At 42.8% G+C, this 27,418-nt stretch overlaps 1 protein-coding gene across 1 annotated transcript in view; it reads right to left on the bottom strand.

Moving 5' to 3' along the window:
- The window catches only part of LOC133562846 (NT-3 growth factor receptor-like), a 98,473-nt gene that overhangs the window by 51,542 nt on the left and 19,513 nt on the right, over window positions 1-27,418 (bottom strand). Inside the window, exons 5-10 of the mRNA XM_061916653.1 lie at window positions 21,698-21,852; window positions 13,764-13,906; window positions 13,022-13,166; window positions 8,406-8,518; window positions 6,240-6,423; window positions 745-768 (exon numbers count right to left, since the gene is read on the bottom strand). Of these exons, the coding sequence (XP_061772637.1) occupies window positions 745-768; window positions 6,240-6,423; window positions 8,406-8,518; window positions 13,022-13,166; window positions 13,764-13,906; window positions 21,698-21,852 (764 nt within the window). The remainder of the gene's footprint in view (window positions 1-744; window positions 769-6,239; window positions 6,424-8,405; window positions 8,519-13,021; window positions 13,167-13,763; window positions 13,907-21,697; window positions 21,853-27,418) is intronic.

The following is a 27,418-nucleotide window of genomic DNA, read 5'->3' on the forward strand; positions in this document are numbered from 1 at the left end:
CCGAAATGAGTTTCCTCTGCCGGGTGGCAGAGCTCTTCCTTAGAGATAGGGTGAGAAGCTCTGCCATCCAGGGGGAGCTCAAAGTAAAGCCGCTGCTCCTCCACATCGAGAGGAGCCAGATGAGGTGATTCAGGCATCTGGTCAGAATGCCATCTGAACGCTTCTGTAGGGAGGTTTTTAGGGCACTTCCAACCGGTAGGAGGCCACGGGGAAGACCCAGGATACGTTGAGAAGACTATGTCTCCCGGCTGGCCTGGGAACGCCTTGGTATCCCCGGAAAGAGCCGGACAAAATGGCTGGGGAGAGGAAAGTCTGGGCTTCCCTGCTTAGGCTGCTGACCCCGTGACCCTATCTCGGATAAGCGGAAGAAGGTGGATGGATGGATGAACGTACGGACAAAGAAACCCTGGCAAAAATAGAGGTAAGTAATAAAGCGTGCCACGTTCGTGTGCTAAACCAAAGTAACTGATGCACACATGATGAGCTACAATCACCTGATAAGGAACCGAATCGTTAACCAGAAACAGAAATGGAATCGGAACTGAAAGAATCGTATCAATTCTCATCCCTAAACAGGTACCTAAAGCGTTATTAGATATTTAAATGATTTATAACTTTATTACAGAGATCCTGTAAATTTTGAGTATTTGCCCACTGACCCTTGCATGACACATCAGCACTGGGAAAACAAACAAGAAAAAAAAAAAGCAATAGATTGACAATCACATTTTCTGAGAAACTTACCATAATCATAATCTGTTTCCTCTTCTGAGAAAGAAAAATAAAAAGTTAGAAAAGACAGAAATTACATTCTGGAATCACAAAGTTATAAATGTTCAATTTTATGGAATTTTATTGTAGAAAAATAATTTACAAACCTGAATCTCAATCTGTATGTGTGTAATCCAATTCATGTGTGCGTGTACTAATGTGTGCGTGTAATCAGATCCTTGTGTGTGTGTTTTAAATTATCTGTCCGTATTGTGCTTTGTCTGTGTGTATAAAAATAACCATCTGTCCGTAACTGACCATGTTCATGTCAGAGCTATTAAAAACAATCAAGTAGAAAGCTGTAATGCAATGGCATGCGACGAAACTAGAGGTTTTTCATCAAGCATAGAATTGATAAACTACAAACACGCTTTTGCCTTGGCTGAAACTAAATTACTCTAACCTCATCCACCTCAATAAAAAGGATCCTAAATATGTGTTTAAAGCAATAGCATCGCTAACCCGACAGGGTCTTCTCCCAGTAAGTCCCCTTTATGCAATTATTTTCTATAAAAATTGAGCCCAATAGAAAGGACATATTTTAGAACACATCAAATTACATATTGGTTTGTCCATCCATCAATCTCTCCATCCGTCCAATAATTGTCTAGCACTCAGGGTCGCGGGGGTGCTGGAGCCTATCCCAGCTGCAATCAGGCGGAAGGTGGGGTAGACCCTAGACAAGTTGCGACCTCATCGCAGGCTCAGACTTAGCATTTTCTTGGCTCAACCCCAACTAACTGAAAGGATGCAATGTGTATGCCATAACAATGTGACCTCAAAGGATGTTAAGGATTCTGAAGTGAACCCTGTGAAGTTCCACAGGGTTCTGTTCTTGGTCCTGCACTTTCAACTATTTATACACTGGTGTTAACTTTTACTGTTATGCTGGTGATACCCAACTTCCTATACTTCTAAAGCTGACCAACACGCCAGACTGTAGTCATTTGGAAGAGTGTTTAAGTGAAATCAAACATCCTGCATTTTAACACCAAGAAAACAGATGTTGATTATCGGTCCTACTCAATAGAGACACATGTTTACAGATACCATTTTGAAATTTGACAATAAAACAATTGTACAAAGCGACTCTGTGACTCTTGGCATTATTTTCGACAACTCTCTCGTTTGAGCTGCACATTACCAGTGTTTCTATAACAGCCTTATTTCATCTCTGTAATATCGTTAAAATCTGTCTCATTTTGTCCACCACTGACGCTGAAATCATTTGAGATTGTTACGTCTCGTCTTGATTACTGTAATGTATTTGTGGAGAGGGGCGTGGCCTACGCGTTCCCTGCGGTCGAGGTGTGTGCAGGGGCCGGCCACGAAGCAGCAGACAGGTGAGCAGATACCTCAGCTGGAGCGAGTTATCTAATCACCTGTTCCCTTTATCAGCAGCGTTGGAGATCTTGAGGGGGGAAATGATGAGAGTGACGGAGAGAGAAAGACACACACAGCGAGAGACAGTGAACAAAAGGGAGAGCACTGGACTGATGCAGTTGCATGTGCTGCGATCAATAAAAGAGAGTAAATCACTGAGACCGAGTGTGGTGATTCCAGCCAAGCAACAGGGAATCTGGGACAGAGACCTTCCACAGTATTATTTTCGGGTCTCCCAATGTCCAGCATCAACATATTACAGTTGTTACAAAATGTGGCTGATAGACTTTTGACTAGGACAAGTTTGATCATATTATGTCTATACTGGCTCACCCACACTGGCTCCCAGTACACTTCAGAGGCAATTTTAAGGTATTGTTACTTACGTACAAAATATTAAACGGTCTAGAACCATCTTATTTAAACAGTTTTCTTTTCTGCTCTGCCTTCTGGAGATGTACCATCTGGAAGAGGCACTAGCTGTCCCGAGTCGTGACCCCGGGTGGACCACTCCTCTATGCATCATCGGTGACGTCTTGTCTAAATGGAAGAAGATCCCCCTGTACCCCTTTCCTGGCTTCCCGATGGACTGGACTCTAACATTATCATGAATGTAACAATTCAATAACTGTACCCACTCTGTACTCATTGGAGTGGGTCACCTACATCTGCGGCCCCTTCCCAAGGTTTCTTCCTTTTCCCCATCTTGGGCTTTTGGAGTTTTTCTTGATAAAGCTCCTCCACAGTCTAAGACCTGCTACTTGATCTGCATCAGTTGATGATGTATTTGTGCTGCCCCGACTTAACTACACGCAAGAGGATCTCCCTGCTGGCCTCCCTAAGGACTGGGGGTTGGGGTGGTGGTTGGGGGTGCGGTTCTCTTTCCTCCGATTGGGGTTGTGTTTTTTTCTTGCCCAGATGTGGGTTCAGATCAGAGGATATCATTGTTGTTTGTGAAGCCTTTTGAGCCACTTATGATTAAGGACCATATAAATACATTTAGATTGATAGATTGATTGATCTCTTCAGGTTCTGAGCCTGGCATTGGACTCAACAAAGAGGGGCTGGTCTGCCGAGACTCTAAGCGTAGAGTATGGCTCAAATGACTCGGGGCAGTTCGCGATTGGTAACCAGGCTTGCTAGAGACACCCGTATTGGTATTGAGCTATTTCTAGTCACATGTTGCATATGCATGCTGCCGATTGTATTGTACCATATGTCCCGGCAAGAAATCTGCGTTCAAAGGACTCCGGCTTATTAGTGATTCCCAAAGCCCAAAAAAAGTCTGCGGGCTATAGAGCGTTTTCATTTCGGGCTCCAGTACTCTGGAATGCCCTCCCGGTAACAGTTCGAGATGCCACCTCAGTAGAAGCATTTTAAGTCTCACCTTAAAACTCATTTGTATACTCTAGCCTTTAAATAGACTCCCTTTTTAGACCAGTTGATCTGCCGTTTCTTTTCTTTTTCTCCTATGTCCCACTCTCCCTTGTGGAGGGGGTCCGGTCCGATCCGGTGGCCGTGTACTGCTCGCTTGTGTATCGGCTGGGGACATCTCTGCGCTGCTGATCCGCCTCCGCTTGGGATGTTTTCCTGCTGGCTCCGCTGTGGACGGGACTCTCGCTGCTGTGTTGGATCCGCTTTGGACTGGACTCTTGCGACTGTGTTGGATCCAATATGGATTGAACTTTCACAGTATCATGTTAGACCCGCTCGACATCCATTGCTTTCGTCCTCTCCAAGGTTCTCATAGTCATCATTGTCACCGACGTCCCACTGGGTGTAAGTTTTCCTTGCCCTTATGTGGGTCTACAGAGGATGTGGTAGTGGTTTGTGCAGCCCTTTGAGACACTAGTGATTTAGGGCTGTATAAGTAAACATTGATTGATTTTTTGATTGATGCATCTGTCATAGCACACAATGATTATTCTGTCTTAAAAAACGTTTTAAAAAAGCACAAAGAAACCGAGGAACTCTGCAAGGCCTTATCTCCCAATAGTAAAATATCCTGAATTCCGCTGGTGACCTGGATTTCCCCCTCAGTGTAATAACTTGTTCCCTGTCCCATTTAGGACATTTCTTGATTTGTTTATTAAAATCCAACCTTAAGTTTTTGAGTTACCAGCGGAATGAAACCAACAAAGTGAAGATTCATTTTGGTCATCCACTGACTTTGTCAATGTGGGTGGAGGCACAGAGACAGAGAAGTTGACGCTCATCAGGTAAAAGTACAGTAGTAGAAATGATCCAGATGTCTACTAAAAAGTCATCACTTGCTCCTCTCATTTCAAACATTCCGGATAGGTTCATCAAAATTCTTCCCATCACTTTTTGAGTTACATTGCCAACTAACTAACTGAAAAACCCTGGAAATGACAAACAGCAAACCTCCTTGCGGACGTAACAACATTCATAATTATGATATGTTTTTCCATTTGTATCAGAATTAGGATCAGTGCATGGTACTGTCAATGTGAGTGTGAATGTTGTCTGTCTATCTGTGTTGGCCCTGCGATGAGGTGGCGACTTGTCCAGGGTGTACCCCTTCTTCTGCCCGATTGTAGCTGAGATAGGCGCCCGCCGCGACCCCGAAGGGAATAAGTGATAGAAAATGGATGGATGGACGGCATGGTACTGTGTTATTGTTAAAGGAGCCAAATGTAAGAATTTGGCCAGAAGCGGTATTACAATCACAGTCAAAATTCTGCAGTCCCCTCCCCCTCTCCCTGACCGAGGTTGCCAGACACGCAGCCGAATCTCTAACCAGCACATTTTACACAGAAATTAGGCTATTTTCAGGAAAAAGTACATCATGCCTGGGTACAATATCACCACAAATCGCAATCATATAAATAGTTATTTTCAGTATTATTAGAAAACAAAGACTAAAATGAACTACAACCAACGCTAGCAATGGTTATATTGGTGAAAATAAGTAGAGCATGCTTAGCAGCCTATTGTACGCCCAAAACTAAAGAGGACACATAGGCTACTGTTTCAAACGTTTCAGATTGCCATACAACTTGGTACATGTGGTCTACAATAAGCAAACACGAATGAGGAATTTTTTTATCATGTGATTTGGCTGTCTCCATACGTTTCACATTGCCATGACAGCCGTGTTAATGTTGGAACCCATTTCCTCAGCGTTGCAGTATATTGAGAACGAAATAAGCACTGACACATAGGCATATGTATACACATAGGGCAAAATATATTTTCGACAATTAAAACTTGTCAGTTCGAGTACGCATCAACTTACAAGCTAACGGGCATATATTTCCTCCGTTAGTCTATATGTCGATGTGTCATCAAACTGGGCTATACGTACTGACCCATTGACCAGGCGAGCATGCTAAGCATTTGTTGCACGAACATACTAGCTTTGTTCGAAAATATCATAGACTGTATTGGACAATATAGTTTACATACAAAATGTCCATTTCCATTTATTACAAGTAATACGAAAACGTAAATGTCTTACTTAACCTATCAAGGAGGAAATTAGCAAGTTTGGCGTCAGATGAAGAAATCTTCTCCGCCTTTAATCGTTTCCATTTTTCAAAGGCATCCTCGAGAAAAATCCTCCTTTTGTTCCTGGCTTTGTCATGAATAAGTTGAGAATCGTAACAACTCTTTTTAGATTTACTAAGGCCTGACATGTTTGGTATCTTTACCAGTGGAAGTAGCTAGACAAAGATGACAGTGCATAACTGGCAACCTGGATGTGACAAACTCACAGACTTTCTAATTGGTTAAACTGTGGAGGGCGGGACATCGAAATGAAAACAATTACAAGATTTCGGGGCTGTAAATTTAATTTTGAAATGAGCATATCCCCGTTGAACTACAGTTATCAGTGATAGAGGTATTCGAAAAGAACATGATTTATTAATGCCTTTTGACATATGAGGGCCATTTAATGACTTGACATGAAATTCTTACATAAAGCTCCTTAAAGGTATATTTGGTGGAATTGAGAGTGCTGTGTTGCTTCCCTCTAGTTCTGTAAAAAGAGTTGTTTTTTTCCTTTGCAAAAATTGTACTGTCATCACATACACTAGAGACAACAACACTCATCACCTTACTTTCAAAGGGCTTGTCAAGGAAGTGTCCATGAACAGTGCTGTTGACCACACCCAGGTAGTTTGTAGCCTGCAGTGTATAGTTGCCATTGTTGTGATGAGTTGGGTTTTTGAATGTAAGGCATCCCTCTATGTAGTCATTGTACCTATCTGTATCTGGATGCACATACTCAGTATGCGATATTTCCTGTAATTGACAAAGACAGCAAATAATAAATGGCAGGACATCATTTATTAAAAATCAGGACCCAATTAAACATTCAAAGTTTGAGGTTATAGTCCACTCAATTGATGACTAGAATTAAAAAGCAAACAAATATATCGCTAAATGTTGTCAAAGTACTGTTTTAACAGTTAGTGGCATAGTACTAAGTATGAGTGTCCCGATTCAATATTGAAATTGGCTATCGGATGATATTGGCTTGCATCTAAAATTTTCCATATAAGCTTCGATCTAAGCTCCAATACAGGCAGTCAAGCTGCATGTGTACATGTGCAAAACTGGACAACCAGTTAATATCTAAATGACCTCCAATAACCACACAAGGTCAGTCTTTTCTTCTACGGTGTCTTAGTAAATTAATTTACAAAAGGCAAGCATAGGAGCTCACACCAACACAACAGCCCACAAGCTAGACACACAAAATAAGTAATTGAACAATACTGCAGTCTAAAACCCAACATTTTTCAATATAAACAAGTATCAAATAATTATATCAAAATTTTACCTACTACATACAAAGTCTCCAAGGCAGAAAGAAGCCAAAAAAAGTAATCAATAACAAACGTGTCGGCATTCAGCTTACTGCGCCATGACCTTAATTTAATGAATTATTGTGACCACAAGGTGTCTTTAAAAGTACAATTACCACTCCACTTCAGTTTAGACAGAATAGGTCAATTCCAAATGGTTAATATTAAACGGGTTAGTGCTTTTCCTACCTTCAATTGTTCAGACTAATTTCAAATGATCAAATCTTTTCGAACATTTCACATTACAAAATAATGAAAATATTGGTATCAGCCAATACTTAAGGCTCCATTATATGCAGCAACGGAAGTGAAAAAGTTGCATTGGGACACTCCTAATACTAAGCCTCGTACATGCAATTTGAACTATTGATTGTTTTTTATTTCAGGGTTTTGATTTGTGCTCCTGTGAGTCCTCCCATTGTTTTATTAGTCATATCTGCTTTTTTTTTGTTTCAAGCATATACCTTGCTCCTCGTGTCATCACCCATCAACTCTCAACTTCCTGAATTCCCGTGCCTTGCCATCTCATTAGTTTTTTTGTAATTGTCGAGCTGTAAAAAAACGCTGAAAAAAAACAAAAAACATGACGAGGGTCGAAAACATTCACGATCAAGGAATACAAAAATAAGCCTGAAAACACTAAAATCATGAGGGGCAAACCCATTACATACAGAGTAGACAAAAACAGAGTAACCCAAACCAGCTAATCAACTAAATACATCGGTACCACGGGATGCGAATGCCCTAACTTATGAGTATTTTGGGATACAAGGTATCTCTCGGCAAATTATTCTGCTATTCTGCACCATACTGAAGCAGAATGTGTCAATAACATCAGCCAAGGACGTTAAAATAGTATCTAAAAAGCAGAAATGAAAATATGGAGAAGCTGCTAAATGTGTTTGCCGAAGAAGCAGCTCAAAGAAGATTCCGTAAAAGTCCACTCTCCAAGGTAAATGTTGTATATTATTATGTATATTATTAATACATTACTATTGTAATAGTTTGTACTACAGTCTATCGTATGATTTTCCTACACTATTTATCTAAAAGTATTTTTTTGTTTTTAAAAGGCATGTTCAATGTTGAAATTGTACTGTTTTGGGGGCGCAAAGCACAGAATAAATAATTGCAATTAATTTCAAAGCGCTGTTTCGCAATATGAGTTTTTTGCAGTATGAGCAGCGTCACAGAACCGAATAAACTCGAATTCCGAAGTAACGCTGTAAGGAGACAAATGAGACCGCAAGGCTTTGCTGGATAAGGCACCGATGGAAGGAGGGAGCTGATGACAAGACACTACTAAAGACACACAGGAACAGATCAAAATACTCAAAGAAAAGCAATGGCCAAAAAAAATAACAATTTGTTCACACGGGACAATAAATCATGCCACTGACAAATAAAAGTGAGCACCTCATTGTTGTGGAACCATCTTAATGTTGGCTCGGGTGAGCCTCTTACAGTGAATTCGATGCATGTATCATGGCGACCCTCTGGCTCCTTAAGATTTACAATGGAAGGACAAACTGTAAAGAAAAGACAACAGATGGTTATTGTATCAAATATACCTGACTGTACAGAGAAAAGTACCTGCACCCTACTCAAGAAACAATTCAGTTTTTGTGGCTAAGATTTGTAGTCAAAAGTCAAACTACAGTCACTACTACTGAGCTAAGCAGTGAGCATCCGCTCCCGTCAACAGGAAGCAAAAAAAAAAGGACAGTTCGGCAATTTGGCGTGATCCACTACATAAACCAATAATCCACCAAAAACCCTAGGAATTGAGTGGCAGTTTGAACCAGACTGTGTTCAAAACACCTTTTCCTGTGTAAAGACTGGCATCGTTGGTGTTTGCACAGCAAGACCCGTGATGAAAGTGTTAATAAGAACAAAGTAACTACATGGAGGTGGCGGGGTTCATCAAGCAGCTGCTCAGAGGCACTGCAGTTGATGCAGAGTAGAGAGTAGAGGACTCCGCCGCCTTTCGGTAATATCAGTGGTACAACCGTGCCAATCCATGTTGGCGCCATGCTCATAATTTGTTGAGAAAGGCGTGTGAACGCCTCTTAAGGGATAAAGTATGTTGGTCGGACAGGCCTGTGCACCACTGAAGTTCTACCAGGGGTATGTATGGTGTTGTAAAACTGGGGACTTCCTCCTCAGACTGGCATCACACTGGTCACACCAAGCTCCGGTGTGATTGTACATAGTGGGCCAATAACAAACACATCCAGCACGAGCCAAGACCCGCTCATAGGCAAGATGAGATGTCACATGTGTGCCATGGAGGTGTCCCAGGACCTTTGGTACCTAAGCAGCCGGCATCACTACCCAGATCGTCTGTCCCACAAGAGTCAATTAATTAAAGACAGCCGGGGAAACTCATGCCAAAGCCTGTTCAAACTCTGACTGGATTCCTTCAACTTCCATCTAGGTGGTCTCCTGCCATCCTCAAACCAGGCCAAAACCTGATTGATGTTAGTGTCACCCTTTTGAAATGTTTTGATATTTGACCCATTGTGTGACAGAGTATAGACGAAGGACTGGTCCACAAGAGCTCGGGGGTCAGGGGCCAAAAGGGGTCTTGGGCTGGAACTGGGGTTTGCTGCAAGGATCGTGGCGGAAATTTCCATGGCGCACACAGTCATAGGGATATCATTCACCACTGTTTCAGTAGCCGTGTCCACAAGACTGGGGGTTGCAGCAGTGGTGTGTTCTGTGGAGAACATTTGCTGTTATTGTTCATGACCAGACCCCCACGGCGCTTGGTTAGGTTTCTTGCGCCGTTGTCCATCCAGACTAGCCTTGAGATGACGCCGCCACAAACATTGACCGAGATGCTGCTGCTCTTGTGCTTTCTCAAGTTCTGCTTATCTTCCCCAGGAAAAGGGGAGCGAGGATCGCCACAATCAGCCTCATGGGTACGTTGCCTCGAATCCCTCACCTGCGCCCTCAAGTCTTCCATCCTTGAAGCGAGCTGTTATTTAGAGCCAGCATCACGATCCACACCCGCACGTGATGGTACGTTTTGTGGTGCCCCCAATGTGGGATGCTGGCTGGAGCAGCGTACAGGGGCGCTTGTCTGTAAAACCTGTCTGGTACGTTCACACTGCCCCGCGGTGGTTAGAACCTCCCCACATCTTTTGCCCCTAATTCGTGGAACTTGGCCTGAAGGTCAAGATCGAGCTCAGCAAGAAGAAAAGGTCTAAAAGTCTCACCGTTCCTGGCAGCTTTGTCATATCCGGAATATGCCTCAGCAACGTGTCTGGAAACGTCAGCTGCATACGCATGCAAGTTCTCATTCGGCTGGCGCTGTTGCGCAGAGATCGGAAGTACAGAATGGACTGTTCTTGTCAAAATGCCTACTTAAACTTCACTTTCACATGCTGATAATCATACTGAATATCTGGCGACATACTGCTCCACAGTAGAAAAGCCGCCCCGTTCAGTCTGGATGGAAGAGATTTGCCCTTGCGGCAGAGTAACTTTGGTGTTTGACCTGGGCACGGGCGGCCGCTTCAAATTGCTTCACCCACGTAGCACAAAGTTTCTCCATCCATCCATCCATCATCTTCCGCTTATCCGAGGTCGGGTCGCGGGGGCAGCAGCCTAAGCAGGGAAGCCCAGAGACTTCCCCATCTCCAGCCACTTCGTCTAGCTCTTCCCGGGGGATCCCGAGGCGTTCCCAGGCCAGCCGGGAGACATAGTCCTGGGTCTTCCCCGTGGCCTCCTACCGGTTGGACGTGCCCTAAACACCTCCCTAGGGAGGCGTTCGGGTGGCATCCTGACCAGATGCCCGAACCACCTCATCTGGCTCCTCTCGATGTGGAGGAGCAGCGGCTTTACGTTGAGCTCCTCCCGGATGGCAGAGCTTCTCACCCTATCTCTAAGGGAGAGCCCCGCCACACGGCGGAGGAAACTCATTTCGGCCGCTTGTACCCGTGATCTTATCCTTTCGGTCATGACCCAAAGCTCATGACCATAGGTGAGGATGGGAACGTAGATCGACCGGTAAATTGAGAGCTTTGCCTTCCGGCTCAGCTCCTTCTTCACCACAACGGATCGATACAACGTCCGCATTACTGAAGACGCCGCACCGATCCGCCTGTCGATCTCACGATCCACTCTTCCCCCACTGCTGGAAGTTAATCTCGTACGTCGGCAGTCTTTCAAAATAATCAGCATCCATGTTGCAGTACAAGCTGTCACATTCTGGATACTAGAGACTGCTCACAGGCACAGCTAGCTCGCTAGCAAAGCCAACTAAAAAAGTTCAGTAATTGTCCAGAGAGAAAAAAACTCCAAACGCCAAGTGACACATTTCAAATATTGCTGCCATCAATGTAATGTCCGAGCGAGATGTCAAACACGGTTTTCATTGAGGGCCACATCGCAGTTATGGCTGCCACTAAAGGGCCGCTTGTTACAGCGAATAACGTATGATTTTTATTTCAATAATTATATAAATTGTCAAAACTTTACTGTGGAAGGAGCATGGTCCACGCGGTCCCTGTGGGCAGGGCATGTGCGGAACCCAGCTGTGAAGCAGCAAGCAGGTGAGTGGATATCTCAGCTGGAACAAGTTATCTAATCACCTGTCCCCATGAGGGGGGGAGAGAGGCTGAGTGTGACAGGAGGCGAGACGGCCAACAAAGGGAAAGGACCAGACTGCCGAAAAGCACACAAGAAAGAAGAGCAAGACTGCTGGAAATACACATGCCCAGAAGAAGCCTGAGATTGCTGCAAAGCGTAAAGACTTTAAAAAGATAAATAAAAAGTTGTTGTCACTCTGCCAACGAAAGGTGTGGATGTGCATTGTTGGTCCTCAAAGAACCCAGAACTAAGAAGAACGTCACATGTACATTTACAAAATTTTACTGTAAAATAGTATCTTTGTTTTTTTTAACAACATTTTACGGTAAATGGAAAAACAGTATTACTGTTTTTTGGGGGGTTATTAACGGGAAAAAGCTGGCAGCTTGAATGCCAGATTTTTACTATTAAATTGGTTTATCATATTGTTAATGGAAAAACAGTATGATTATTATTTTTTTATTCCCACAACTTAGCTGCCAGTTTTTCTACCGTAAAAAAAATGTACCATCTTTCCATTTACAGTAAAACATCGTTAAAAACAACAACCATATATTTTAGAGTCAAATACTGGCAGCTCATTCAAAATAATTTTAACGCAAAAAGAGTAATACTTGTTTTTTTTCAATTTGCAGTTGTATGCTGTAAAGAACAATGTAAAATGTAATGTAATTTTTATTAATTTGATGGGTAGTTTGCTGTAAAGTTAAGTATTTATATTTATTTAGACAAATACATGTTTAGAAAGTATAATAATATACTGTAATATTTGTTGCAATATCAAACACTATTAAAGTTTAAAAGGTTTGCAATTTCAAGCAGTACACTTTTTTTATTTTTGTCGAATTGAAAAAAATCAATTACATTTGCAAGGAAATATTAAGTACTTCATTGACACATATCATTTCCAGGTGTTTGCGGGCCAGATAAAATGATGTCGCGGGCGAGTTCTGAGTTTACCATGCATTGATTAACGTGGACCCCGACTTAAAGAAGTTGAAAAACGTATCCGGGTGTTACCATTTACTGGTCAATTGTACGGAATATGTACTGTACGGTGCAATCTACAAATAAAAGTTTCAATCAATCAATCAATCAATCAGGTTGAGACCTGTGCTGTAGGGCATCCAATGCACCCACTTGCAAGACAATAACAGGAACTTGTAATCTTTTGGAGCGTGCGTGTGACTCCCTTTATAATATTCCTCCTCTAATAAAATTAGTGCTGCACCAACACTATGACATCATCAAAAAGACCAAAATCCTTCAATTTAACTCTTAATTGTAAATTGCAACAACAAACATCACTTTCAAGGTTTTCTTTTTTTTAATTTATTGCCAGTAATGCTAATGTGGTTGTTGAATTCATACAATCACGTCGTGTGTGTGTGTGTGTGTGTGTGTGTGTGTGTGTGTGTGTGTGTGTGTGTACTTACAGTGGACAATAAGCTGAATGGAAGCGTTGGTTGTGCCTACAACATTGGTGGCTGCGCAGGTCAAAAGGGAATTGTTATCATCTCTGCTTACGTTTACCAAAGTGATGTTTATAGAACGAACGGTGCTGTTGTCGTAGATTCTGGCCTGCAGCAAATACATGCTCATTAGATCATAACTAAAAACTAAACAAAAGTAATATGTATAATAATTGCATATGCATTATTAGAGAAAAGGGACAGGGAGAAGTTTGTTTTGCAGGCCACAGTGGGTTTTATTTTTTTCTCAAAACAGATTTTTACTAAATACGGCACCCAGAATGTATTTAAAATAAGTATTTAGGATTTACAATTTCAAATATGAACGAAAAAAAATGAACTTTAAAAAATATATTTTGGTCAATATATATAGTATTTATAAGAGTCTATGTGCTCCTTTAATCAGCTTTTTATTAACCTCTTTGACTTGTTTGCAATAAACAAAGTGGGCAAAAATGAGACAAAAAACAACATTTGTCAACACTCAAATGTGACATGGTCACAAGAAACGAGTCACTTTATCAAAGTTCAAACCAAGCACACTTTAAAATAAAACTCTTTAAAATAGACTTGTCAATATTTTTTTCACACACATATATGCTTACATGTAAAATGTGCATTTTGGGGCACATTAACATGACAAAAAGCCTGTGTATCAAAAGTACAGTACAAAAGACATAAAGTCTGTATCTAATGGTGCTTTTACCTCTTGTAATGTTAAAGTGTGTAACCCGCTAATAGGCCAGTCAACCTCAGGTAATGGGGATCCAGATCCATTACATGTCGCTGTTACACTTTCGCCCTCTTTCACTGTAATGACGCTGTGGCTCATGGTAATTTCTGGAAGGTCTGTAAACAAAAGAAAATGCAATATACAACAAAAACAATTACTTCCACACATGCCCAACGTAGCAAAAATAAGTAAAAACATATTTTCATGAACTTTCCATCCAAAAAAAAAAACAAACGTATGTTTTGCAAATACAGATATTGAAAAGTCACTGGAAAAATTTATGAAATTGGTTGAGGAGCATGGCATTCGTAAAGTTAAACATATGACCACGAATATAAAAAAATTAAGCCTTCAGGCCGAATGTTGAATAGTGACAACTAGCAAAGAAGATGCACTGCCGTTCTGGACTGTGAACTAAATGCAGGGTTAGATTAAGGCCTTAATTTTGCTTGGGTCACCACACATATTCAAGCATCATCTTTGCTCAATGGGTAACAGGCGGCATTTGGCCTTTCTAAAAGTAAAATGCCTTAAGATTGCCTTGTTTTATGCTGTATGATTTGTTCAAATCACAAAAAGGACGAACATTTCTTCAGAGTTCCTCGAGAGGTAATTAAGAAGGGCGTAAGAGTGCAAGATTTTACAAAAGACTTTGACAAAAGTGGCACACACTCCAGTACAAGGGAGAAGAGTCTAAGAATGCACACGTTTGCAGTGACCACTACGTTTGTTTGATACACTTTTAAGATACCTTACTCGTTTAGTATTATCTTGAAATGATTTGTATTTTAATTTTAACAAAAAGAAACCAGAAAGTCAGAGTCAATGATACTCGGACACAAATGCATCAGAGTTACATATGAAAACAAGACTAAAATCAAATGTGGTGAGGATTCAGTAATTGTCAGTTTGTTAAATGGATATGCAATCACGGGTGTCGAGCTGTCAGGTAGTAATTTGTTTACATGGACGCAAGACACAAAGATAAATCATGAAATGCAACCTTACCTGAGTAAAAACAATGTGTATTTATCCGGGAGAGTCTTGACTCTCCCAAACCACAAAGGAGTTGTAGGCCTCCATGCTTTTGTAAACTTGCATCTGTTTTGTCGTGTAGAATGACGCAGAGCACAAGATAGTTCAATACGTCCGGGAACTCCACTGACATATACATCTTTGATATCCATCCATCCATCCATCTTCTTCCGCTTATCCGAGGTTGGGTCGCGGGGGCAACAGCCTAAGCAGGGAAACCCAGACTTCCCTCTCCCCAGCCACTTCGTCTAGCTCGTCCCGGGGGATCCCGAGGCGTTCCCAGGCCAGCCGGGAGACATAGTCTTCCCAACGTGTCCTGGGTCTTCCCCGTGGCCTCCTACCGGTTGGACGTGCCCTAAACACCTCCCTAGGGAGGCGTTCGGGTGCCATCCTGACCAGATGCCCGAACCACCTCATCTGGCTCCTCTCGATGTGGAGGAGCAGCGGCTTTACTTTGAGTTCCTCCCGGATGGCAGAGCTTCTCACCCTATCTCTAAGGGAGAGACCCGCCACCCAGCGGAGGAAACTCATTTTGGCCGCTTGTACCCGTGATCTTATCCTTTCGGTCATGACCCAAAGCTCATGACCATAGGTGAGGATGGGAACGTTGATCGACCGGTAAATTGAGAGCTTTGCCTTCCGGCTCAGCTCCTTCTTCACCACAATGGATCGGTACAACGTCCTCATTACTGAAGACGCCGCACCGATCCGCCTGTCGATCTCACGATCCACTTTTCCCTCACTCGTGAACAAGACTCCTAGGTACTTGAACTCCTCTACTTGGGGCAGGGTCTCCTCCCTAACCCGGAGATGGCACTCCACCCTTTTCCGGGCGAGAACCATGGACTCGGACTTGGAGGTGCTGATTCTCATTCCGGTCGCTTCACACTCGGCTACGAACCGATCCAGTGAGAGCTGAAGATCCCGGTCAGATGAAGCCATCAGGACCACATCATCTGCAAAAAGCAGAGACCTAATCCTGCGGCCACCAAACCGGAACCACTCAAAGCCTTGACTGCGCCTAGAAATTCTGTCCATAAAAGTTATGAACAGAATCGGTGACAATCTTTGATATCCCTCAACAAATCTTTTTTTGATATTGTGTAGGGACCTATTCCATTGAATAGTTATTTTTTGTTTTTGTTTGATTTTAATTGTTATTTCTTTTTGCAGGAAGATTTAGGCCCCTTGCGTGCTCATATAGATTACGCACTGCTTGCTCCAGAACAGCCATCTTGGCTTTGTTGACCAACGCTATTATCAATTTACGGGAAGAAGTCACATTTTGGAATAAAAGCATTTGAGGTCTACAAAAACTTAACCACACAGACCAGCACCCACTCTTCCCATCACTTGCATAAACCCTTGCAAGCTTTTTACACAACAGAGACCATCCCTACCAAAAAGACAGAGGACATAAAAAGCATACACACAACAGAGAGGTGTTGTTTCTGTGAAATATACCAAGAAACAAAGGGTGAAAAAACATAAGGGGACATGTTGTGTTCCCTTACATTATTGGGTTTGTCAGAGAAACTCTGAAGTGTTTCATCCAAACATCACATTTGCACTTCTAGCCGCTTCCCCCAGCCAGAACAACACCCCCAGTCCACTGAAAGAACCAATTCCCAAAAGAAAATTTCGAAATGTTGTTTATACATTACCACCGAGGCACCTCTGAGGACTGCGGAAAAATATCTGTTGCTCAGCTGTGGTCCGTTTGGACCGCAGCTAAGCACTTGTAATACACTTTTCCACCACTCATGGCTGTAACGACAATCTCAAACCAACAGAAGAATTCTGGAGCTCAAGTCATGGAGAAGTTTATTTAGCTCGGTGTTTCTCAATGATTTTTTGTTGCGCCCCCCCTCTAGGAAGAAGAAAATACTCAAACCCACCCTCCCCCAAACTCTCTGCTGTGACATCACACCGGCCCTTCCTCGTCTCCAAAAGTGGTTACAGTGAAAAATGGTAAATGGCTGTACTTGTATAGCGCTTTTCTACCCATTTTTAAGGAGACCAAAGCGCTTTGACAGTATTTCCACATTCTCTCATTCACATACACATTCACACACTGATGGCGGGAGCTGCCATGCAAGGCCCTAACCAAGACCATCAGGAGCAAGGTTGAAGCGTCTTGCCCAAGGACACAACGGACGTGACTAGGGTGGTAGAAGGTAGGGGATTGACCCAGTAACCCTCAGATTGCTGACACGGCCACTCTCCAAACTTCACCACGGCGTACCCTGTATGTAGCCAAGTGTTACATACGCTGTCATATTCTGGTACGGAGAAAAAGTATGTTCCCCGAGGTCACACACTGTTCCGCCCCACTATTCCGGATGCTAGTGGGACAGGGCGGTGGGTCTCTGGGTCTCACGGGGCAGGGCATCCAGTCTTTCTGGTGGTGTGGGGTGTGGTCTTTGGCTGGTTTAAGGGCTGGCTGCCCCCTGCTACTCCCGTGCCTTGTCCTCTGCGGGTTGCGTCTGTCTATGGCCTGCTGCTGGCATGCTGGGGTTCATGTCGCTGGCCGGCCTGATTGCGCGGGCCTTGGGCATATCACCTGCTGTTTTGGGTTGGGCTCTCTGGGTGGCTGGGGATGTACTTTGGCTCCCGCACATGCCGGGAGACAATTATACTGTACATATAAATACACATACTGTCAGAGTTATTTGTTGTTGACGAACCCCAAGATGCAGAGACGGAGGCAGGCATAGAATATGAAAACATGATTTAATTCAAACTAAACAAGAACAAACAAAAAGCACGCACGTTGGCGGAATATCAAACTAAGGGAGCTAGCACTGGAAGCTAGTGGATAGTAAACAGAAAAACTGGAAATAACTAATGCTAACAGAAACAGCTTACCGCTACGACGACCAGGACAAAATGTAGCATAACAGGTAGTAGCTGTAACAAAACGACACGACAGGTAGCACGACAAGAGTGATATGTGGCAACGACAATACAATGATCCAGCACTGACTGGAGGAACAAAGCAGGTGAAATAGGAGATGGCTGATTGACATCAGGTGTGACCAGATGCCAATCAGCCACAGCTGAGTGAAAACAGGACACAGGGAGACAAACAGGAAGCTGAACCAAAATAAGAGCACTAGACAGGAACTAAGGACAGGAAATACTAAACACACAGAGGAGAAACTCAAACACAAAAAAACTGTCAGTGGCAACTCTGACACATACAGTATATACTCACATATACACAAGTATTCATACATATATATGTACATTCATTCAAACATACATACATACGCGCACACATCAGTACTTACCCTAATACATAGGCACATACGCTCCCACATACATACACAAATACAGAGCATACACACTAACGGTACAAACATACACAAATACAGTACTTACGGAATCATGGTACAAACATACATATACAAGCACATATGCATACATACACTTATGCATATAACCAAATTTCATCAAACATATACCTGTATTAATATCAATATTGTCTTCTATGAATCGCCACCTTAACGTGGTGGAGGAGTTTGAATACCCAAATGATTCATGGAGCTATGTTGTTGGGTTTCCCAAGGCCAACTGGTCCAAGGTGATGGGTCAGACTAAGAGCAGTTCAAAAGACTCTTACAAAAAAAATAAAATTGAGGAACCGCAGCCCGGCCAGGCACAGCCCAAAAGAGAAACGTGGTCTCACCCCCCCACCCCCTTGCCAGGGAATCAACAACAGTCCGGTACTATGTGAAGTAGGTATCAGACAAAGGCGAATGCCTCTGCGACCCGGTCCTCGGTTACCAAATCTGGCTGTCGGGACATTGAACGTCACCTCTTTGGTGGGGAAGGAGCCTGAGCTTGTGCATGAGGTCGAGAGCTACTGTCTAGACCAGGGGTGCCCATTACGTCGATCGCGAGCTACCAGTCGACCGCGGGGGGTGTGTCAGTCGATCTCCAGCCAGGCTTTTAAAAAAAATAGACCTAAAAATTAGTGATCATCAATCTTCACCAAGACGTCACTTAAATGACATTCACGGTACCGGAGGGTCTTGTGAGATGACGCTGGCTGCTGCAAGATCATTATTATTAAAATATGACCGAGAGGAAGGCGAGAAACACTTTTTATTTCAACAGACTCTCGCGCCGTACCTTCCGTCAAAACTCTAAAGGCCGACTGCACATTTCCTATCTTCACAATAAAAGCCCTGCTTCATGCTGCCTGCGCTAACTAAATACAGAGTCTCGGAAAACTGGCGTGCACAAGCGATCCCTCAGAAAGCTGGCGTGCACATCACTTGTGCACGCCAGCTTTCCGAGACTCTTATTTTGTTAGCGCAGGCAGCATGAAGCAGGGCTTTTATTGTGAAGATAGGAAATGTGCAGTCGGCCTTTGGAGTTATGACGGAAGGGACGGCGCGAAAGTCTGTTGAAATAAAAAGTGTTTCTCGCCTTCCTCTCTGTCATTTTTTCATAATAATGAACTGGCAGCAGCCAGCGTCATCTCACAAGACCCTCGGGTGCCGTGAATGTCAATCAAGCAAGCTACGGAATTTGCCGCCAATGTTTTTCTTGTAAAGTGTATGGAAGCTGGATGAATTAGATGCCAAAAACCAACCACTTTCATGTGGTATTGTACAGGAAGGACAACTTTTTTTCTCCTCCATTTGAAAATGTGGGCGTTATCATCATTACTGTCTGATTTCAATCAATGCAAGTCATCAGAATCAGGTAATACACCAACTTATATTCTTGTCTTTGTGAAAGAAAGACATCTATATGTGTTACACATGCTTGTATTATCATTAAACACATTTAAGTTGTTTACAAAAATGTCTCTTTCATAAATAAATAAATATAAATGATATATATAAATGAGATGGATCCCCTCGAGTTGGTCAACTGAAAAGTAGCTCGCCTGCAGAAAAAGTGTGGGCACCCCTGCTCTAGACATAGTCCGGCTCAACTCAACGCACAAAATAGGCTCTGCAACCAAACTACTTGAGCGGGGTTGGACTTTGCTATATTCTGGAGTTGCTGCGGGGTATAGGCTGCGAGCAGGTGTAGGCTTATAATAAACTACCCAGCTTGGCGCATGTGTGTTGGACTCATCTCCGGTGAACGAGAGGGTTATTTCCTGTGCCTTCGGGTTGGACATTATTTAGGAACTGTGCATCAAAAAATGTTGAACTTCAGAAGCCTTTTGGATTAAGGATAAACATATTTAACTACTGTAACTAGAAGTGACAATATATGTGACAATTTCTAGAGAAGTTGTGTGTGAATGCTTCAAAAGCTGACACTGACCTGAATTGCCGTAATTGTGTGCAGAAATATACATTGAGCTAAAATGCAACTTTAGTTAGGTAAGCAGTCGGTAGATGGCAAAGGTAAGTAAGCAGAATACTAAGTACAGTCACTTATAGTAAGCAAAGACACACCCCATTGAAGTTGAAATGGGCTTTCAAAGAAAGAGCAAGACTAGATTTTGGCCTTTTAGCAAATGCTTTCTACACACATTTTGACATTGATAAAAAATAAACACTTAAAAATCGGTTGAGAAATGAGAAAGTTAGGGTAGATTGTCATTGTTAGAAACATTGCCCTGACCAAGATGGCCGACACATAGGCACAACATACATTGCCTCTCATGGAAATGTTGCCCGCACTGATGGTGCATTTCATTAATCTTAGAAGATGAAAGATAAAGCTGGCAATGAAGTCACAGCAGAGTTATGAGCAATTTATGAGTTTTGAGAAATCAAGATAACCTCAACCATGAAAGTTATTTTTGCGCTTGACTTTTCTGAAACAATTTATGAAAAAAAAAGGCACTTCTTCTGCAACCTTTAAATATGGTGAATGAAAAGGAAACACAAAGATGCTAGTGCTAGTGATGCAAAACATATAAAACAAGAAAAAATATTTACAGTAAAGTAACATTACCATACCATATACCATATTTATGGAATATGGCTTATTTAGTGTGGGAAAAATTGCCATAAGTGTTATTTTTGTTAACAATCAGCGCAGCCATTTTTAAAGTCACCTAGGGGGTAGTGAGGATCTCAGATTTTCCTAGCAGAATCCGATCTCGAGTGGCGGCATTCCAGTTGAAATGTCTGACATGGAACTCAAAAATTCCTACTTTCCAGTAAAAGTGGAACGCACCATAGGAACTACATGCATTATTTTTAATTAAAACTTTGCCCTCACTAAGATGGCCACGAAGTAAGCATGTCACTGTGCGTGTGTGTTTGTGCGCCGCCAGCGTGTGTGTGTGTGTACATGTGTGTGTGCTTGTGCATGTGTACAGGAATGTGTGTGTGTTATAACAAGAAAAGACAATCCCCTATTGCATGTAAAGTACTTTTGTATAAGATTGATTCTTGAGAGATTTCCTGTTAATGCCTGAAAGGAACCCTGTAGTAACAAAAGGACCTTGATCTGCCTACTAAGATGCCTAATTTGATAACACAAAATTCTGCTAATTGACAACATTGGTACACAATTAATCAAAAAGTTAAACTTAACCAATTATATGAGCACAGACTTGTCTCCTTTTGGGAGGGGCTGAGTGTCAGTCCATAGAAAAAAAATGTCCACTCATTTCCAATGGCAAAATGAGAACATTTCACAGAAATTGTTGAAAGAAAGCTTAGATGTCCTGAATGACCATAACCATCAATACAAATGGGTTAAGAAATGTGAGAAGAGAAGCCTATCAAAACATGGAGCGGAATAAGAAACCTACATGTGAACGCTTGTTTAGCATTCACGTAATAACACCAATTGCCCTGATTCAGCCTTCAAGATGTCCATGCCCTAAATGACTAAGAAACCACACATACCCAAAATACCTTTTTTGCTTTAAGCTTAACACTTACCACAATTGCTTATGTTCATTTCTTGCAGAGGTATCTTCTGGGAGCTGTTGGAACAATATATCTGTTGGCTACTTAGCCCCATAGCATCTCTTTGCTGCCATAGCTGCAGCCAGCGGATCTCACAGCCACAATCAAAGGTCATATCTTCTAAATGTCTAGAAGGAAAAACAAAGTAAGAAAAATAAGAGAAACGTCGACACCACATGAATCCCTGGCTCTTTTTTGCAAGGTATTTTTGTTGCCTGCACATCAAGAACAAGACATTGGTTAATTAGCTGGGATTGGCTGATCCTCATCCAAGGAGAGACCCAGCCATTGACGCACATTTAATCACTTTATAACTGTCAGTGTTACGGGTACTCTTGCGTTGCAAAAAAGTTTCGAAAAAATAAATATAAAGTTAGCAGAGTATCCTTGAGGAGGGGGTTTATGACTCGCTTAGATATTTCTAGATTCAAAAAATGTTGATAATTTATTTTCACAAACAAAAAATATTCTCCGTGGTTGACTTTCTACATAATCAAAATAACTTATTTAGTGGTAAACAAACTATATCACTCCTCACTCCTTCAGCATGACAAACAGACAAAGGGCCCAGGTGAGTTCTCTTCTTACTAATAGGAGGAGGAAGTGGCCCACCAAGAGGAGCGTGAGCAGCTGAAAACAATCAGTCAATAGAATTTATCTGAAACATACAATAATCCATCAATATCATCATTGGCATGATTTGATTCCATTGTCAAAACAATTATTAAATAAATAATATAGATAGGCTCCAACAGTCAGTGAAATCATTCCACTGGCGCTGCCGTCAATTATTCCCTTCCAGTCCACAGACTACTAATGCGGAGCTAAAACAGTGTATCATTGCTATGGAATATGCTGCCTACCAGAGATTAATTAATCCAGCATTATAATACTACGTCCCAAGAGCAAGTTTATGTAGGCGAGGATCGAACCGCCAAGTGCTCTGCCTTCGGCTGCCGCCCAGCCCACAATGCACCCGACCTCTATGGCCCCTCCTATGAGTGCTGAGCCCATTGGAGAAATGACCCACGTTGCCTCTTCGTTGCCATTGGGACAGGCCCGGCCACCAGGCGCTCGCCATCGTGCCCCAAATCCGGGCCTGGCTCCAGAGCGGGGCCCCGGTGACCCGCGTCCGGGCGAAGGAAATCTGAGTCCATTATGTTGTAATTCCATAAAAGTCTTCGAGCTGCTCTTTGTCTGATCCCTCACCTAGGACCTGTTTGTCTTGGCAGACCCTACCAGGGGGCATGAAAGCCCCCGGACAACATAGGATCATTGGGACACGCAAACTCTTCTACCACGGTAAGATGGCAGCTCAGAGAGGAGGCTCTCCTATTTCTGGGGCTGAGGTTGCTGAGGTAGTTAAAAAAAGCTCCTCGGTGGCAAGGCCCCGGGGGTAGATGAGATCCACCCGGAGTCCCTTAAGGCTCTGGATGCTCTGGGGCTGTCTTGGTTGACAAAACGCTCCAGCATCGCGTGGACATCGGTGGCGGTACCTCTGTATTGGCAGAACGGGGTGGTGGTCCCTCTCTTTAAGAAGACCGGAGGGTGTGTTCCAACTATCGTGGGATCACACTCCTCAGCCTTCCCGGAAAGGTCTATTCAGGTTTACTGGAGAGGAGGCTACGCCGGATAGTCGAACCTCGGATTCAGGAGGAACAGTGTGGTTTTTGTCCTGGTCGTGGAACTGTGGACCAGCTCTATACTCTCAGCAGGGTTCTTGAGGGTGCATGGGAGTTTGCCCAACCTGTCTACATGTGCTTTGTGGACTTGGAGAAGGCATTCGACCGTCTCCCTCGGGAAGTCCTGTGGGGAATGCTCAGAGAGTATGGGGTATCGGACTGTCTTATCTCCCTGTATGATCAGTGTCAGAGCTTGGTCCGTATTGCCGGCAGTAAGTCGGACACATTTCCAGTGAGCGTCGGACTCCGCCAAGGCTGGCCTTTGTCACGATTCTGTTCATAACTTTTATGGACAGAATTTCTAGGCGCAGTCAAGGCGTTGAGGGGTTCCGGTTTGGTGGCCGTGGGATTAAGTCTCTGCTTTTTGCAGATGATGTGGTCCTGATGGCTTCATCTGGCCGGGATCTTCAGCTCTCACTGGATCGGTTTGCAGCCGAGTGTGAAGCGACCGGAATGAGAATCAGCACCTCCAAGTCCGAGTCCATAGTTCTCGCCCGGAAAAGGGTGGAGTGCCATCTCCGGGTTGGGAAGGAGACCCTGCCCCAAGTGGAGGAGTTCAAGTACCTAGGAGTCTTGTTCACAAATGGGGGAAGAGTGGATCGTGAGATCGACAGGCGGATCGGTGCGGCGTCTTCAGTAATGCGGACGTTGTACCGATCCGTTGTGGTGAAGAAGGAGCTGAGCCAGAAGGCAAAGCTATCAATTTACCCGTCGATCTACGTTCCCATCCTCACCTATGGTCATGAGCTTTGGGTGATGACCGAAAGGATAAGATCACGGGTACAAGCGGCCGAAATGAGTTTCCTCCGCCGTGTGGCGGGGCTGTCCTTTAGAGATAGGGTGAGAAGCTCTGCCATCCGGGAGGAACTCAAAGTAAAGCCGCTGCTCCTTCACATCGAGAGGAGCCAGATGAGGTGGTTCGGGCATCTGGTCAGGATGCCACCCGAACGGCTCCCGAGGGAGGTCTTTAGGGCACGTCCAACCGGTAGGAGGCCACGGGGAAGACCCAGGACACATTGGGAAGACTATGTCTCCCGGCTGGCCTGGGAACGCCTCGGGATCCCCCGGGAAGAGCTAGACGAAGTGGCTGGGGAGAGGAAAGTCTGGGTTTCCCTGCTTAGGCTGCTGCCCCCGCCACCCGACCTTGGATAAGCGGAAGAAGATGGATGGATGGATGGGTGGATATTAATACTATTTAGTGATGTTTTCTTCCATTCCATGTTGAAGTATCCTCAAGAAAACTGCTGAACTATATGGAGAATACGAACATAAATAAATCCAGACAGGCGTTTACAAGTTTATGTTAAGTTCATACTAGTTTTGTACCGATTCCAATATTTTGGTACTGGTACCAAAATTATTTCGATACTTTGTGGTACTTTTCTAAATAAAGAGGACTACAACAAATTGCATTATTGGCTGTATTTTAACAACAAACATTATGCTACATCAAACATATGTTACTTATTGCAAGTGTGTTCTTAAATAAAATGGTGAACAATAGACAACTTGTCTTTTATTAGTAAGTAAGCAAACAAAGGTTCCTAATTAAGCTGCTGACATATGCAGTGACATATTGCGTCATTTTCCATTCTATTGTTTTGTCAAAATGATAAAGGACAAAGATGGATTATTAATCCAGTTGCTCATTTACTCTTAATATCTGGTTATTTTCCGTTTCAACATGTTCTATCTACACTTCTGTTAAAAAGTAATAATCACGTATCCTTCTGTTGTTTGATACTTTACATTTGATACCAAGTCGTTACAGGATCATACATTGGTCATATTCACAGTCTGCATGTGTCCAGTGACATACAATATTTCCTGAGTTTATAAACATGATATACATTTATAAAATGAAACAAGATGTTGTGATTAGGGTTGCAAAGGGGTGGAAAGTTTCCAGTAAATTTACGGAAACTTTCCGGAAATTTACCACGGGAAGTTAAGTTCAACTGAATTTTGACCATTTTTTGATTATCCAAAGTTGGACACCATCCATCTTATTCTGAGAAGCTTGTGAAACACTGATCAATGCCACACAGATATGAAGAGTCAGCTAATCATATGGAGTAGTCTTTAAAAATATTTTACAGATCACAAAAAAGGTAAATTCGGATCGCTAATTTTGTTAGCATAAACTAATGGGATTTAACATAGAGAAAATTAGCATCACGGCTAACAGATAAATATTTTCGGTTCATTATGAGACTGTGGTGGTACATAAACCTAGCTAGCTAGAGTCGATCGGTACTTTTTTGAAGTTGTATAGTACCGAAAATGATGAAAATGATCTTGGATGAAGATGTGCAGTGACAGAAATAATATTGTTTGTACCCCAAAAGGGAATAAGCGGTAGAAAATGGATGGATGGATGTATCCAACCCATCTATTTGCTCAGCCGTCTTATCTTGGTCTAGCTTGCTCGCATTGATTGATTGATTGAAACTTCTATTAGTAGATTGCACAATTCGGTACATATTCCGTACAATTGACCACTAAATGGTAACATCCGAATAAGTTTCTCAACTTGTTTAAGTCGGCGTCCACGTTAATCAATTCATGGTACAAATATATACTATCAGCATAATACAGTCATCACACAGGTTAATCATCATAGTATATACATTTAATTATTTACATTATTTACAATCCGGGGGGTGGGATGAGGAGCTTTGGTTGATATCAGTACTTCAGTCATCAACAATTGCATCAGCAGAGAAATGGACATTGAAACAGTGTAGGTCTTATTTGGTAGGATATGTACAGCCAGCAGAGTACATAGTGAGTTAAGATAGCATAAGAACAAGTATATACATTTGAAATACATTTGATTATTTACATTAGGTTATTTACAATGCGGGGAGGTGGGATGTGAATGGAGGAGGGTATTAGTAAAGGGTTGAAGTTGTTGTTTTAGAGCAGTTTTGAAGGAATATAGAAATGCACTTACTTTTTTACCTGTTGGGAGTGAATTCCACATTGATATGGCATAGAAAGAGAATGAGTTAAGACCTTTGTTAGATTGGAATCTGGGTTTAACATGGTTTGTGGAGCTCCCCCTGGTGTTGTGGTTATGGCGGTCATTTGCGTTAAGAAAGTAGTTTGACATGTACTTCAGTATCAGGGAAGTGTAGTGGATTTTATAGACTAGGCTCAGTGCAAGTTGTTTTACTCTGTCCTCCACCCTGAGCCAGCCCACTTTGGAGAAGTGGGTTGGATTGAGGTGTGATCTGAGGTGGAGGTCTAAAAGTAACCGGACTAGCTTGTTCTGGGATGTTTGGAGTCTAGATTTAAGATTAAATCCAATCTTAAAGATTGGAGGCAGCACCTCCAAAACCCTTAACCAGGAAGTGCAAGCGTAATGGAAAAAGGGTTGAATGACAGTTCCCGCTAGAATCTTCTAGGTGTTTTTGTTGACCAGAGAGGAGATTCTGTAGAGGAATCTCGTTCTTTGGTTGACCTTTTTGATTACCTTGGTTGCCATTTAATCACAGGAAAGATTGGCCTCTAGAATGGAACCTAGGTAGGTGATCTCATCTTTCCTGGTGATAATGTCACCCACTTTTATAGTGAAGTCACTGACTTTCTTAAGGTTGATATGGGACCCAAATAGGATGGATTCCGTTTTACTTAAGTGTATGGATAGCTTGTTGTCAGCGAGCCAGGTGCAAATATTAAAGAGTTCAGCACTGAGGGTTTGTTCCACCTGTGACTTGTCCTTGCCGGATATCAGCAAACAGGAACAATTCACAGTGGCGTGCTGATGGCATGTCATTTACGTATATTAGGAACAGTAAAGGTCCTAGTATACTGCCTTGGGGGACTCCACAGCTTACTGAGAGGGGAGGGGACATGGTGCCGTCCACCTCTACCACCTGTTTCCTCCCCTCCAAGTAAGATTGCATCCAGCTCGATGAGGTTTTATAGATTCCGATTGCTCTGAGCTTATCCAACAGTATAGCGTGGTTAATGGTGTCAAAGGCCTTCTGAATGTCCAGCATGACCA

The sequence above is a fragment of the Nerophis ophidion genome, linkage group LG12 (assembly GCF_033978795.1).
Source record: "Nerophis ophidion isolate RoL-2023_Sa linkage group LG12, RoL_Noph_v1.0, whole genome shotgun sequence".
Lineage (NCBI taxonomy): Eukaryota > Metazoa > Chordata > Actinopteri > Syngnathiformes > Syngnathidae > Nerophis > Nerophis ophidion.